Source organism: Eublepharis macularius, chromosome 2, assembly GCF_028583425.1.
Source record: "Eublepharis macularius isolate TG4126 chromosome 2, MPM_Emac_v1.0, whole genome shotgun sequence".
Taxonomy (NCBI): Eukaryota; Metazoa; Chordata; class Lepidosauria; order Squamata; family Eublepharidae; genus Eublepharis; species Eublepharis macularius.
The window spans coordinates 64,929,516-64,944,991 of record NC_072791.1 but is presented as its reverse complement, the minus strand read 5'-3'; the positions used below and the strand labels follow the sequence as shown (position 1 = coordinate 64,944,991).

At 40.9% G+C, this 15,476-nt stretch overlaps 1 protein-coding gene across 2 annotated transcripts in view; it reads right to left on the bottom strand.

Moving 5' to 3' along the window:
* Window positions 1–434: 434 nt before the first annotated feature.
* IVD (isovaleryl-CoA dehydrogenase) overlaps window positions 435–15,476 on the bottom strand; it is a 35,019-nt gene continuing 19,977 nt past the window's right edge. For both annotated transcript variants that reach the window (XM_054971022.1, XM_054971023.1), the window contains 5 exons: window positions 12,795–12,888; window positions 8,137–8,218; window positions 6,914–7,018; window positions 6,026–6,098; window positions 435–5,594 (listed from right to left, as the gene is read on the bottom strand). In XM_054971022.1, the coding sequence (XP_054826997.1) occupies window positions 5,461–5,594; window positions 6,026–6,098; window positions 6,914–7,018; window positions 8,137–8,218; window positions 12,795–12,888 (488 nt within the window). In that variant the 3' untranslated portion in view covers window positions 435–5,460. The remainder of the gene's footprint in view (window positions 5,595–6,025; window positions 6,099–6,913; window positions 7,019–8,136; window positions 8,219–12,794; window positions 12,889–15,476) is intronic.

Here is a 15,476-nt window from a genome sequence, read left to right as displayed (position 1 = left end):
GGACTAATGGTCTGAGTCAGTATAAAGCAGTTTCATGTGTTTGTGCTTTGATCACTATGGTAAAGTAAGCTTTACCCCACCGCCACCTCCCAAAAAACTTGTGCTATGATATATTTGTTAGACTATAAGGTGCCACAGAACTCGTCTTTTGCCAAGAGTGTCTAACATGATTTTAATATGTATCAGAAAAATTAGTGTTTCCCTAGAAAAGAATTTAGTGGGAATTGTAGAAATAGGCAATTTAGTTATAAACTTAGTGAGAGAAGTATATGTTAGTAAAGTAAAAAATGGGGATTTTCACATACAGGTTTCAGTTTACAAGATTGCTTCATTTTAAGTATTTTGGTACTATATCTGAAACAAAATGAAGTGGTTATAAAGATAAATGTACTTCTTATGGATTGTACTGTATAAGAAATATGCTGTGCAACATATGATTTTTGCCACCGTTTGTTTAATTGGTTGTGGTTTGGTGTATATCTTGGGTTCCTGAAAATCAGTTAACATTTTCTAAAAATGTACCGCAAGACATTTTACAGATCACACATTAGTCAAGAAGCCAATTGCTTGTTCAACAAACTGGCATTTTTTCCCATTGGTATCCCACCATGGGATTCATTCATCCGTTTCCTGGTCAGTAGTGATATTGCACCATATACCTTGTGATAGTGTTGTAAAATTGGAATACATATTTAGTTTGCTACCATTACATTTATATATTTAATTCAAAATATTTTTATGCTGCCTGTCAACAGAAAAGTTCCCAAGTCGAAAGCACAGTTAAATTAATTACATCCCAAACATGAAATCAATACAATTGTAACAAGCAGTAATCAAAACCAATATAGTAAAGCAGTCATAGTCAGAGGATAATCACACCTTCTCCACCAACCTCCCCCCCCCCTTCCATCACCAAATGCTGGGGAAAAATAAAAATTTCTTCACCTGGTGCCTACAACCAAAAAGAGTACGTGGTGAGACAGTTCCACCAATTGGGATGCCATAACAGAAAAGGCCCCGTTCCTGATAGCCATATGCCTTACTTCAGCAGGCAAGGGTGCACAGAACAATTCTCCTTCTGAAGATCTCAGTAAGTGGGTATGTTCTTAAGGGAGCAGGTGGTCCTTTGGACCACCTAATTCCTGGTTGTTTACCTGCACCTTCAGTTGTGCCTGGAAATCAACTGGAAGTCACTGAAATTTTTTCAAAACTGGTAAGACCTGTTCTTAATAACTTGGTCCCTTCAGCAACCTTGCTGCTGCATTCTGAAATTTCTGGACAGTATTTTAAAAAGGCAGCCCTACGTCAAATGCATTGCAATACCATACTAGAGGAACCACCATCTGTGGATCTAATACCTCTCCCAAGCAGCAAAGCTGCTCTTTCAAGGGGAGTGCAACTGACAGCTTACTTTTGGCAACCTAAACCATCTTAATTTTATCTGGACTGAGCTTCAGTTTATCAGTCCTCGCCCATCACAACTTTCAAATCGCCTACTCTGACCATTCACCACCTGACATGCATCAGCTGAAAGAAGAAATAGAGTTATGCACCATCTAATTACCTGCATTACAATTATTAGGATCCACAAAGGACTTTTTCAGGAGTGGTCTCGTGACTGCTTCCTTCAAGGTTTCCCCCAAAGAAACATTACCTACTCCCTGGGCACCCCCAGAAAACAATGGACAGAGGTTGAGCAGAGACGTTTGTCTGCTTTCTCAGGCCACAACAATGAAAGCTGCTCCAAACAGCTGTGATAGCCTACACTCCAGTAGCACTCAGTGACCAGTGCACAGACTGCGTAGTCCAAATCACAACACATGTAAGCAGCTTTCAGCTGTTGTCTTACAAACAAGTTACAGTGAGCCTTGATCACGCAAAGTGCTTGTGATGTTTGTGGGTTTTCATAGAAGTTCCTTCATGGCATATGCTACACCTATCCATTTATCTGCAAACATAAACACTGCAGCTAATATATCCTACTATGGAATACCAGGTGTTTAAGAATGGTGTGAGGCAACTTGCCTTTGCTATTCTCGTCTTTGGGTAGTATCTCCCAGTCCCTTCCTGCTATATGCCCTTCCATGTGTGGATAAGGTGCCTGATTTCTTTGGTTACAGCACTAAGTATAGGCTTTTTTTACCCCATTCAGGCAGACAACTGGGCCCCACCATTAGCCTTTCAGCAAGCAGCAGGTGCGAGGAGAGAGCCCAGCTTGGCTACCAGTAATCCGCACTCCCTCTTCTGCCCCCACAATATTGTCTGCTTTGCTCAAGGATGGTTTTGTCTTCCCCTTCACAGTTGTTAGTTCCTTTATATTGAAGTTAAACCTCTCTCATTTTTCTGCATGCTGATTCCTCAGAAAGGGCAGTGCCTGCCATTGCCAGCAAGCCACAGGGGCTCCTGCAACAGCAGGGTGCAAAGGAGAACTGCTTTCTGCACATCTCAGCTGTCTTAACAAGATTGTTGTTCGAATGTTCATTGCAAGTTGCCATAAGGAGTATAATGAAGAGAAGTGCAATTGGCCTCGGCTGGTTAGCAGAGGCCTGCTGCTGTAGAAGCAACACAATTGCATATGTGGGGCTGCTGCGTGTACATATAATGTTCTAGAATAAGGAAAGTCCCATCTTTTCCACCTATGCAGGACCAAGGTACGGGCTGCAAGGACTGTAGCTTCTTAGTTATGGTGATGTAATGTCAGCAAATATATGAAGTTTCCACCTGCCTCCCACTGGGCAAAACAGGATATGTTTATCGCTGATCCTAAACCCAAGAACAGAGGTTTTATTTGTACTGAAATAGTGCACTGACTTTAGTACAGTCTCAAACACCTGTTAGCCAGGAATTGCCTCAATATTTTACCTCAGCAAAACAGATTGGAAATAACTTTTTTGAACTAATTGCTCAATGTATTCATCACATGGAAACACCCAGAGATGCCCCTGACTCTTATGTATCGTATCTCATGGTCCATTTACTATTGACCAGTGAGACCATGGGTTTTCATGTAAGGTGAAGCTAGCATGTAAAGACGAGCATCTTAAGAGTTTGGTGGCAACTTTAGTAAAAGCACTTTGGATGTTTTTAATCTCTTGGACAGCCCTGTTTTATCTTTAGTTCACTGGCATTCTGGACCAAGCTGGGTAACAAAATTATGACTCACCACCACAGCATTCTGTTGTCTTTAAGGAAGCCTGCTCCAATTCTTCCCAGTAACTTAAATGCAACATATATACACAGATGACTTTTCAATGCCTATTAGAAATACTTTTCCCATTTCTGATCAGGCTTTTTTTTAAAAAAAGCTAGTATTTTCAGAATTTGAAAAAGATCCTATGAGTATGGTTGCCAGCTTTTAAACTGGTACCCCTAGCTGTCCCTTTAATATCAGTTTTATCTTAAGTAAATACCAGGTGATGTTACTACTTCCATACCATGAAAAGCCCATTTCCACACACTAAGCCTCTCTTAAAGGAACAGTTTTCCTATCCAGTTGGCCATCTTACCTTTAAGCTAAACAGCCTCAGGGTCCAAGCATTACCTCTGCTCTAAGAGCAATCTCAAACGCACATTACAGTCTGGATTTTTTGGGAAATTCAATGGCAGTACTGTTTTCATATTCTGGGTCTAACAACAACTGGTGCATGAAAATCTACTGAGTTGTGTTCTGACCTAAATTTGGTTGGATCCAGCAATACCATCACGATTTTCTTTTAAGCTTTTTTTAAAAAAGGAAAAAAGAGGGAAGATCGATGTATTAAAAAATTCAGTGTAGGTCCTAGATTGCAGGTAGGTGTTGATCACCACTAACTGATAACCCAATTCAGAGCAAAGAAATTTCCCCCCAGATCAGATGGGCCATTTACCTGGGCAAGGGAGGAACTGTGTAGCACTTGCACAGCTTGCTTGAACTTAATTTTAAATAATTGAGAGGACTGTTTAGTGTTGCCATTGGAATGGAAAACATTGTTCTGGCCTGCTTGCGGCAAACAAGTTGATGAGAGCAATCTCTTAAATGTGTGGATAAGGTCTTGCTTTCCCCTCCAGTCAGATAATTTAATACACTCTATGAGAAAGATCACATCATAGTCAGGTAGTCTTTCAGAAGAGCGTTCATCTTGGCAAGATGTTTGGCCGTTCCTTCTGCATTACGTTACGAATGCCAAGATTACCTATCAAGTAGCCAGATATGCTTGGTGATATACAGGTCTCAGAAATTATATGGTACTGTAATTAGATTTTAATTCTTAAACTGTTTTATGTGTTTCATTGTATGCCTTGAATTTTCTTTTAGTGTAACCATGTTATATGATTGGTCAAATGACTGTAAATAAAGAAATGCATGAAGTCAGGTAGTCATATAATTCTAATGTAAATCTCATCTGTTCACTCATTGTGCTGTTTCTTCCTTATCTTTAAAGTGTACGCTAATCTTTTCTGGCAGCAATTCATAAACTGACTTTAATCAATAAAGTCCCTCCACTGGTTTCTAAGAGCTACCGACCCTTTCCAGTCTTCATATGTACAGAAGATATCAGCCTGGGAATTCAAGGTAATTCCTCTGAATCTCTCTCTTTTGAACAGGAAGACCCCACAACCAAGCAAGCCACTGGCACATATTTAAGTTCTACTGACTTTCAATTTTGTCCAAGTTTTAGATCTGTGGAAATTGTATTGTGCTGTTGTCTCTTGGTTTTTAAAAGGCCCAGTGAAATCCATACCCTCATTTGTTGAGATGATGGGAACTACTCTAAAATGCTATTCATTTTATTATGTCCTCTTTTCCCTGTGCTTTTTTTTAGCCAGCTGTATAGTGTGCGTGTGCCACCAGATCCTTACCAAAAATGCTCCTTCCCAATTGGGCTGCCACCTCCTCCTCATTCTCAGTTCACTCACAGCTGCCTCAATGTAGTGTTTTGACATTCAGCTACGTCCAGAGTGAAAGATCTCCACATGAATCAATTACAAGGAGAAAGTCTGTCAAAGCAGTTAAGGTATCAAATGGTACTAATATACCTAAGGAAGCACCAAACGGGAAAAGGAATGCACAATCAAAAAGAAACCTTGCATCACATTTTAGGATCATGATCTTAAGCTTTAAACTTGTTGCCAGGATCCCATAAAGTCCCGTAATATATAGGGTTTGCAATGTGTTTGGGGGGGGGGATCTATTTTAATGATTCTTGGAAACAGATCACTGGTTAACAGTTCAAAAAGTCATTTCCTGTAGACATGGGAGCAAATGTTTATAGATTCCACCTGAAGTGCTCAGTCTGTTCCATTGCAATATAATCACATTCTTAAGACAAATCTCGCAGCACTTGTACAGAGAGCTAAAGATCAAGAGTCAAACAGAGGCGGCCAAACTGGTATGGGGAACAGAAAAGTACTTGTGCGCTTTACAGTCTTGGAACTCCAAGGTCTGTTGGTTTGAGGAACACTAGAACTTCTCCAGAGCTGTTACTTAAAGGCAGAATTAAATGACCGACCAATGACGATTCTTCGCACTTCACTTGTTCCTGCCCCAATTTCATATAGCTTGGCATCTCGCAGAAAACGGCCCATGGGGTAGTCATTGATGTAACCATTTCCACCTGCGATACCAAGAGAAAACCTGAGATTCTAAAGAGAAGCATTGCTCCTGGAGGCAGACTGATTGCATAAGTGTAAAAGGAGCTTTGGGGATGAAGGTTGTTTAATTAGGTTGAAGCATCACCTACAATTTAATGGTACCTACAAGTTGGTGATTAGCACAGGATAACAAGGAGGCTGCCTTTATGCAACTGTCTTTTAACTAGTGTTGCCGACTTTAAAAATTAGCGCCTCTAGCTGTCTCTTTAATATCAGAATGATCTGCAGCAAAGCTCAAGTGATATTATTTACCTCCAAGCCTCGAAAAGCTTTAACTGCTCATTTCAATATATTAATATTCTGTTAAAGGGACAAGATTTTTCTCCTGGCCAGCTGGCAACCCTACTGCTAACTAGCTTGCTTCTCAATGCGACAACTACATCTACAATCTTACCCAGACACTGGATTCCATCCAAAGCGACTTGAGTAGCACATTCTGCAGAGTAGAGAATCACTCCCGCACAGTCCTAATATAGGGGACAAGATTATTTACACAGATAGTAGAACTTCAGGCTCCAATGTACAGTACTGCATTCAAATTTTACTGAGCACATTGGCAGATCAGTCTAAGCTAATCTCCTATCCTGCTAATCAAAATTCAAATTAACATGAAGGGTCACAGATACATATTCTTTTCTTGCATAACAAGAGCACTATAAGCCCTGCAAGTTGGGCTTTTTTTGAGCTGGAATGCCCCAGAACAGCGTTCTGGCACCTCTTTAAAACATTGTGACTGGTGTCATGTGGGTATTTTTAAAATGGCCTGCTTTGGCCATTTTGGTCCCAGGCCGAATCGGACCCCTCCCTCCTCCCATGAAGCACAGGAGCACTCCCGGGGCTGCCATGGCCTGCATGATGATGTCACTTCCCGGAAGTTACATTATCGTGCAGTCCCAGAAGCGTGCGAATGTGCTGCGTGTGCATGTATTGAGAGGCACACCACCTCCTCCTGGGAGTTGCCCCAGGTGAGAGTTCCCCCACCTCTTTCCCCAGAAAAAAGCCTTGCCTGCAAGAATGCATACCAGCCTTCTCTCACCAACTCCAAATCAGAACAAACTCCAAATCAGTGCAACTTTTTATTCCATTCCTGGGTGATGTATGTGGAAGTTAAGAGAAACTAACTGCTGCCATATTTAAAGCATACATAGTTATAGTATACTTGGAAGTGACATGATGACAACTTCTAGTACATAAGGGAATGCTGTATGTTGCACAAGTAAGTAAAAGGAAATCTATTGCCACTGGGTCCAAGAAGTATTCTTCTTAAAGAGACAGAGCTCACCTTTGCATTGAAATGTCCTTGGTCACAAGCTTTTGCTACATTGTAGGTATACTGTCGACATGCCATCAGCCGTGTGTACATGTCAGCCATTTTACCCTGCATAAGCTAAACATAACAGTATAAGGTCGGTGGGGGGAAGAGCAGAAGATGCTTGAATGAAAGCTAATTCTAATAATGGAAAAAATAAATGAGGAGCAGAAGCTTGACATTACATTCAGGGCGGAAAAATGGGAAAGGGAATTCTTTGCAGCAGCTAAATCTTCAATTTGGTTTAGTGATGATTAAGGAAACAAGAACTAGGTCTACAAAGGATGGTAATTTTTGTGTCTGGATGTCATGTTAAACTGCTTTCTCTCTGTGAAGCCCCATGCCGCACACAGGTTCACCTATCCAAAAGAGCTGCTTTTTGGTGGTAGGAGACCAAACTTGTAATGTGAATTAGTTTCGTGTACATTCATTCACTCTGGTAAGCTGTATGTTGGACACATACGTATTTTCCAAATGTGAACCACCCTAATGCATAAATTCACCCATGGTTGAAGTAGCTGCTGAGCCATTTACCCATCTTTTCTAAAAACAGTAAGACTTAACACCAACTGTGAGGAAAGGAAGGAGAAGGATAGCCTAGCACCCAGACTACGTAGGATTTATTTTCTCCTGCTGTCCATACTGCAAGGTCAGCCTGGAGCTAGAATAACTGGTGCTGGATGAGAGTTAGCATTTATTCTTTCCAAACGAAGACTGTTCTTCCAATGGAACTGAGCTATTACAATGTGAGATACAGAACCACTTCAACAGTAGCAAATTTATAGTGCAGACACTTTCTGATCCAAATCTAAAAATTATACCTGAAGCTGCGAACAGTAATCCAAACAGTTCTTTCAAGCTTTCATTGAGTGTCATAATGAGAAAATCCAACCCAAATTCTAATCAGATTTCCTCATCACTAAGTTTCTGAATAAGGACATCTAAAGTTTTAGCAGCGCAAGACTATTTTCCATTACATTAAACCAGACAATTCAGTATGAGGAAATTGTTAGGGTGTTTCCTCCAATGTTTTGATTTTGCTTGTTGCATGATAGGAAACAAGTGAAATCAAAACTGGTGGAAACACCCTAAGAAAAATTAATTCAAAATCCATTTTATAGCTTATGACAAGTGCAAAGGAAACAGGACTGAGGCATGCACTAAAAGTTCATTGACTACTCACTGCTTACTCTTACCTGGAAATGGCCAATTTTCTGGCCAAAAGCTTCTCTCACATGTAAATAAGGCAAAGCATGATCAAGGACGGCCTGCATGATCCTGCCAAGGAACCAGACACTCAATAAAAAAAAGGTGTTGTAGGAAAAGGAAAAATTACACACTGACCAAGAGATAACAAAAAAAAAATGCCGAGTTTCTGGAATGCTCACTTTGGGTGTTTAAGGGCACAGCTACGTCTGCAGCTCCTGGCATAAGAAATCTTGCAAACTTAAATAAATAACCCTTTCCACCTTTATCGTCTTTGAAAGACGGAAGATTCTGTATTTCAAGTCCACATTCTCCTGATGCCAAAATCGCAATGAATACTTGAATGCACAACTTGAGTCAAGGGAGGAGGAGAGGATGTTTCTTCTAATAGAAGAAAATGCACTGTCTCTGTGGCCAAAGGAGTAGCCATATTATTTTGCCATGCATTGTGGCACAAGCTTTCATGGACTAAAGCCTACTTTGTCAGACTCAAGAAGTGAATCATACAGTTGGCAGACTGTGCCATTGTGAAAAAAATGAACAAGTGTGTGGCTTGGGAAATTATTATGAAGGATGGTCAGAAGGCCCAACAATCCAAGATGTCACTATCACATATATCTCATGTCAGAGGACATGCAGATGAATGAACTCTAGATAGTATAAAACAAGATGGGTCCACCTTCTAAAAAGGGTAAAACATAAGAGGAAAGGAAAGGAAAGCTGGAGGGAGAAAGGAGCAAAAAAAAAAGGGGGGGGAAGCTGAAACAGGAGAGGGAAAAGGATAGAGATAAAGAGACGGGCCCATGAAGCCAACAGAACAAAGTAGGGGAGGGGGGAAGAGGAGGACAAAAATGGAGAAAAAAGACATGGTAGGCATGTGCGAGGGAGAGGCTGCAGATGCTGCCAAGGAAAGGAAAGAGGAACAGCAAAAGGGAGAGACTGAGTGGGAATATGAGATTCTCTTGTGAGCCCTCAAGGGTGTGTGTGTGTGCGCGTGTGTGTGTCTGTGCACGTGCGAGAGAGACTCTCACAACCCTCCCATCTAAATCTAACTATTTAATCATCTTGTTATAGTAATACAGATTAAAGCACATTATGCTAAAGCAATACACATGTATTCTAACTTCTGAATGCTGCATAAACTCTATTGTAGTTTTTTTCTCACTTGTTGTATAACCAACACAAGTGTACTTTTATCTTTGACAGCTAATTAAAAGTAGTGGATAGTATCTAGATAAATGTCTTCCAGTCATAGAATGGACCAATGCTGATCTACTCACTTAACTCTTCCTGTCATATTTACTGATTTATAGTTTTATTTTGTAAGTTGGATATGACGTCACTTTTTGGCTAATTAGAATGTTATATAATAGAAAATATGAGTATTTAATTAAGCATTAAACCAATCATAGTTTATCTATGCTATTACATGAAAAAGATCTTAGAATTTTGCATAAGATAACCTATAAAATGCCAACTCAGATAGTATGTCAGAGTTTTGATTGGAAGAAATCTTATGAGGACCTAGGTGAGAATTGTACCATTGCTATGAGAATCTTAATGCATTTCATAGAAACTTTGATTGTTTTAACCCTAGAGATAATTAGGAAACCTAATTTTTATTGTTTTTCTGTGTTTCATCTTTGTAGGATTTTACTTACTTACTTAGGACTTTTATTCCACCCTCCCCACAAGCGGGCTCAGGGCAGATTACAACAATTTAAAACACATCATATAATTTAAACGCCATAAAACAGTAAAAACATTTTAAAATATCCAACAAAACAACATAAAAGCAGTATAATAACTAGATGGCAGCAATCAATATATGCTAATTTAAAAACTGGATGGTTGGCAGCCCTAATAGGGAGGATTCAGATCTTTCACTTCTCCTCTTTTTGGCTGACGGAGGCCTGGCCCAGCCTCAACCATATGCCTGGCGGAATATCTGTCTTGCACACCTGGCGAAATGATAACAAGTCCTGCCGGGCCCTGGTCTCAATAGACAGAGAGTTCCACCAGGTCAGAGCAAGGATCGAAAAAGCCCTGGCTCTGGTTGAGGTCAGGTGGGCTTCCCTGGGGCCAGGGACCACCAATAGTTGTTTCTCTCCTGACTGAAGCGTCCTCTGGGCACATAAGAGGAGAGATGGTCCCACAGATATGCTGGTTCCAGTCAGCATAGGGCTTTATAGGGCCGATTCCAGACAACTAACCTGAAGGCGCTGCATGCCGCCATGTTCCGGATCACGATGGGGAAAATGCGAAATATTGCGTTTTCTCACGTGAGTTTGGTGCGACGTCGCGCCAAACTCGCACGAGAAAACGCTATATTTCGCGTTTTCCCCATCGCAATCCGGAACATGGCAGCATGCAGCGCCTTCAGGTTAGTCATCTGGAATCGGCCTAGGTTAGTACAAAAACCTTGAATATGATTCAGTACACTGGCAGCCAATGCAGCTGGCACAATATAGGTGTTATATGTGCTGGGGGGACGTCGCATCATGATGTTTTCTTGGCAGACTTGTTATGGGGTGGTTTGCCATTGCCTTCCCCAGTCATCTACACTTTACCCCCAGGAAACTGGGTACTCATTTTACCAACCTCGGAAGGATGGAAGGCTGAGTCAACCTTGAGCTGGCTACCTGAACCTGGCTTCCGCCAGGATCGAACTCAGGTTGTGAGCAGAGCTTGGGCTGCAGTACTGCATCTTATCACTCTATGCCATGGGGCTCTTGTGTGTGTGTGTGTGTATATAAAAAAAATCATATGTTTTGATACCTTGCTTCTTTAAAAGACTAGAGTGTATTTCAATAAAAAGAAACAAAACTCCAGAAAGACTCTGTATGTCTTGATGGGGGAAGGTTTTGCAAGAAGAATCCTATAAATAAATTTTGTACTGATAAAGAGCACTATTTAAAAAAATGGAAGTTCTGTTTTGCAGGTCTTAACTAAGTGCTGAAAGCTGTCCAACAGTAAAGATAAATCTTTGGTCTGAGACAGTGGAAACCTTAGTGAGATGTGGATAAAAGTCCGTTACAATCTGATGCTGTCATTTGTTAAGCACCAACAATTGTGTTTGGTCCTTTAAAAAAATTCTCTGAATAGAAGAATATTAGATTAACCTTTATTGACATCAAGTCTCTATTTTGGGTGTATGTGTGTGCATGTGTGCGCTTCCTCTTCCTCTTGGCAGATACCAGCTCCTCTCTGCAAGTCACAAGGCCCCCAAGCAAGTGACTGCCTGGGTTTTGCTAATTAGTCTCTTCACTAAACTTACCTTTAGATGTCACTCTATCCAAATCTATCAGTTCTAAACTTTCATAAGGAGCTTTGCCACTTTGCCAAAGATTCGTTGGTTGATACTGGTATCGATGACTACTTTTATTCCATCTTTCCTTCAGACAATTCAGAGCATCACACGTGATCTTCCTCTCATGTGAATTATCCTCCCTACAATCTTGAATGGCAAGTTAAGCTGAGAGAAAGTGACTGGCTCAGGATCACCCAGTGAGCTTCAAGACCAAGCGGTAAACTGAACTCATGTCTTTCAAGTCCTAGTTCAACATTATCCCTTAACTTAGGTGTGAAACATCAGCTAGTAGCCTCTAGAAGCAAGAGGTGGATGAAGAAAGGTTCTTTTTCAAGTTGGACTAGTGGAAAGTGAGCCCCATTCATGCAGATCAATTCTGGGTTTCACCGAGCACACCTTATCTGCTCAGTTCCCATCTCCATCTCTGACGGAACAGCATGGAGAAGTCCACAGCAGGGCAAAAGGGAGGGCTGCCTTTCTAAACCAATCAAGTCTGTTGGTGCTATTGTTTTGTTCCCCCCAAAAGACCCACCCAGAATAAAAGATGGCATCTTTACATGGACCAGCTATAGAGATCACTTCATATTTCTTTACCTGGATATTAAGAAGGCCAGCCTGTAGTTCAAAATAATTTCATTAGATTTCCATCAATGGAAATGAAGTCAACAACTACCAGAACAGAACTACTAAGACATCAATATTAACTTGGAACAGCTTAACTCAAATTTACTTTTTTTAAGGACAATCACAAGTTTCAGTATTGTCTTTGCTTTAGGATAGACTGTACGTGAAGCAGCTCTACACAACTGCCTCTGGAAGTGTGATGGGCCACTACTTCAACACACAGCCACCCAAACAGAGGCTATCTTTCTGGGAATTGTTTCACATGGGAGCTATTCTCGTAGAAGTGCATATCACAGCAGTGACTTTTGCAGTTGCCACAATAACATAGTGCAGCAGCCTTGCGGGCAGCCCCTGTGTGATATTACTGATACCGGCAGATAGCACCACTCCACAGGAGTATTTTCCAACAATAAACATGACAGTGGCTCCATATGAATGAGGTTTGGCAGAGGTATGAATGGGCCCCTTTATCCTAGGTTTCTCATAAATAATTTTAAGCTCAAAGATCCTTCCAAGTGGAATAAGGGAGGTAAAGAGATCACTTGAAATAGAAAAGTAATCTCTCTTCTCATTTGGAGTAATTTCCCCTTGCAAAGAACAAGGGCATATTTAAGCAGCAATGAATTATTGTCACAATTACTGCCACAAATGGAAAAAACAGGTGAACCAGAACAAGGTACATAGCTAGAATGATAAATGAATATATATATTTACCCTAGTGGTCCACCACACAATACAAGTCTCTCCAGATCCAAGCCACTCATTAATACATAGACTCCTTTGCTCAACTGCCCCAAGACATTCTTAGCTGCAAGAAGCAAAGGAAATATACACTATGCCTGTCCGAAATTTACACGCAATCATACAAAATTAATTCAGTCACTTTTATTTTCAAGCCCCACAAAAGAGAAATGTTTGTGTACATTGTTCAAGATGACAAAATATCTTTAAGGTTCTATGAGTTTTGACATCATCACTGAGGGGCAATCAAGAATGAATTGGCAGTGATGGGAAATAGTTACAGCATATCCAGCATAAATACCTTTAAGACCAACCAAGACAACTCAACTGCAAACAAGCTTGATTTGGGCCTGAAATCTCTGCTGCCCTCCTCCCCCCTTTAAAAGCATTTATTTACTTACTTTATTTACACCCCGCTTTTCTTTCCCAGGAGGACACAAAGTAACTTACATTCTTTCCTTCATTTTATCCTCACAACAACCCTGTGAGGTAGGTTAGGCTGAGAGTGTGTGATTGGCCCAAGGTCACCCAGTGAGCTTTCATGGAAGAATGGGAATTTGAACCTGGGTCTTCCAGATCCTAGCGACACTTTAACCATCACACCACACTGGCTCCCCAACATTCAACCTGATTAACAGTCTGGGCAGCTTGAAAATTTGCACACCACTGTGTTTTATTTTGGTTGGTTTTAAACACAAGATGTTATGTGGCTATTGTTTTGGAATTTTATTTTGGATGCATACAGCTACCTGCAATGTTTCGTTATTATGTAGTAATTAAGTGGATAGCCAATGTGGCAGAACTGCAGGTTTCTGATACAGGAACAGGATCTGGAAGTAGAGCCTAAAATACATTCATTCATTTGATTTGGGTCTGTACAGTTGTCCGCATTTGTATTTTTAGGCCCCAAATTTAGCACAGCAAAGTTCTTTATTAAAGTTAGTACATGCTTACTTATTTTGTATAAAATTATCCCACTAATCGTGGATTAATAGCTTACCAAGGCACCTTGACCAATAAAAATCCTGCTCAGTTCCAAATTGGCTTCAAGAGTCTACCACATATTGGATTGGACCCTATATTGTTGCTGAGCAAATATTCACATTATTTTTGCCCCTTTTCCTCCCCAGTCCCTAGCAGCCCTGGAAAAGCTATTCCAGAGGGTCAAGGACCTTTGGAAACAACATGAGATGTAACGTAGCCAGAAAGGAAAACTATTAGGGATTCCACTACTACCTCCATCATCATAGACAAGCTCATGCAAGAGGAAAGGGAGGATTTCTGACAATTCCTCCTTCAGACGCAGCCCCACACCTTGTGAATAAGGCAGATAAAAAGAGAGACTCACAAAGTACAGTGTGCAATGCAAAAGAGAAGTTTAAAAGACAGAACAGTAATATTTGAATTCATGGGAAGTACCTGGAGAGTGACCTGAACAACTATGCCCCAGGCAAAAATGCAAGATAAGCTTTCAGAGTCTCTTCTGGCCATTGCTACATGACCTAAGAACGTGACTCCATGGGTAGCTTTTGCTATCAAAGGATCCAGCACTGCTGAAACACAGCCACAGAATAATATAGCAGACAAGGTTGTAACACTACAGCATACTTTGATCTTTAAATGAAAAATTCTTCCCAGCGTGAAACAACAGATGTGGCCAGACCTCTACTCTGGGAAGATCAGGAGTAGCAGTAATGGTTCAACAAAAACACAACTCTTTGGTGCTGCTGCTGATCTTTTTCACTGAGCCAAGGGCAGGGATTCTGTTGCCATGAGAACATGAGTTTGTAAGGATCAGCACACACACTAAGGAAAAAAATGGGATCCTGGCATCCACTTTGAGAACATTTCTTAGAATGCAAGCCTGCAAAATGAGAAGTGTTGCACGTGGGAAAGGTTGGGCAGGCAGTCAACCCTGCAGAAACAGCAGCACAACATCCATTTTGCTGGTGGCAGAAGATTTCCATTCCACAGCAAAAAACAGGTAACAAACCTAAATTTGCTTCCACAGAGACTGAAAATGTGATAGTGCAGTTCCAAGGGCACTTTCCTGGAATTAAGCCCCACTGAATTCTACATTCAGTTTCTACATTCAGAGCCTGTCTGGTGTAGTGGTTAAGAGCGCGGGACTCTAATCTGGAGAACCGGATATGATTCCCCACTCCCCCACTTGAAGCCAGCTGGGTGACCTTGGGTCAGTCACAGCTCTCTAGAGCTCTCTCAGTCCTACCCCACCTCACAGGGTGTTGTTGTTGTGGGGATAATAATGACATACTTTGTAAACTGCTCTGAGTGGGCATTAAGTTGTCCTGAAGGGCGATATATAAATCGAATGTTGTTGTTGTTGTTATTATTACTACATTCTAGCTAATGGCCAAAAGCCTTTAATTGGCGGCTCTGAAATATCAGTCACTTCTGAATCTACTTCTTGTGACCAAGACTGAAGAATTTCAAATGAATCAGACTGGTCATACAAGATAAAAAAAAGCACTACTCCAGTTTACATTCCTGACAAGCCACTCAGATCAGATGCCTTTTATTTGTTATTTGCTCGAATAGTTTTATAACATTATTATGGGGGCTTAACGTTGGGGCTTTTTCTTAGTTTTACTTGCCCCGAGCTTTGAGAAGGAGAGATAAACATGAACAGTTTTC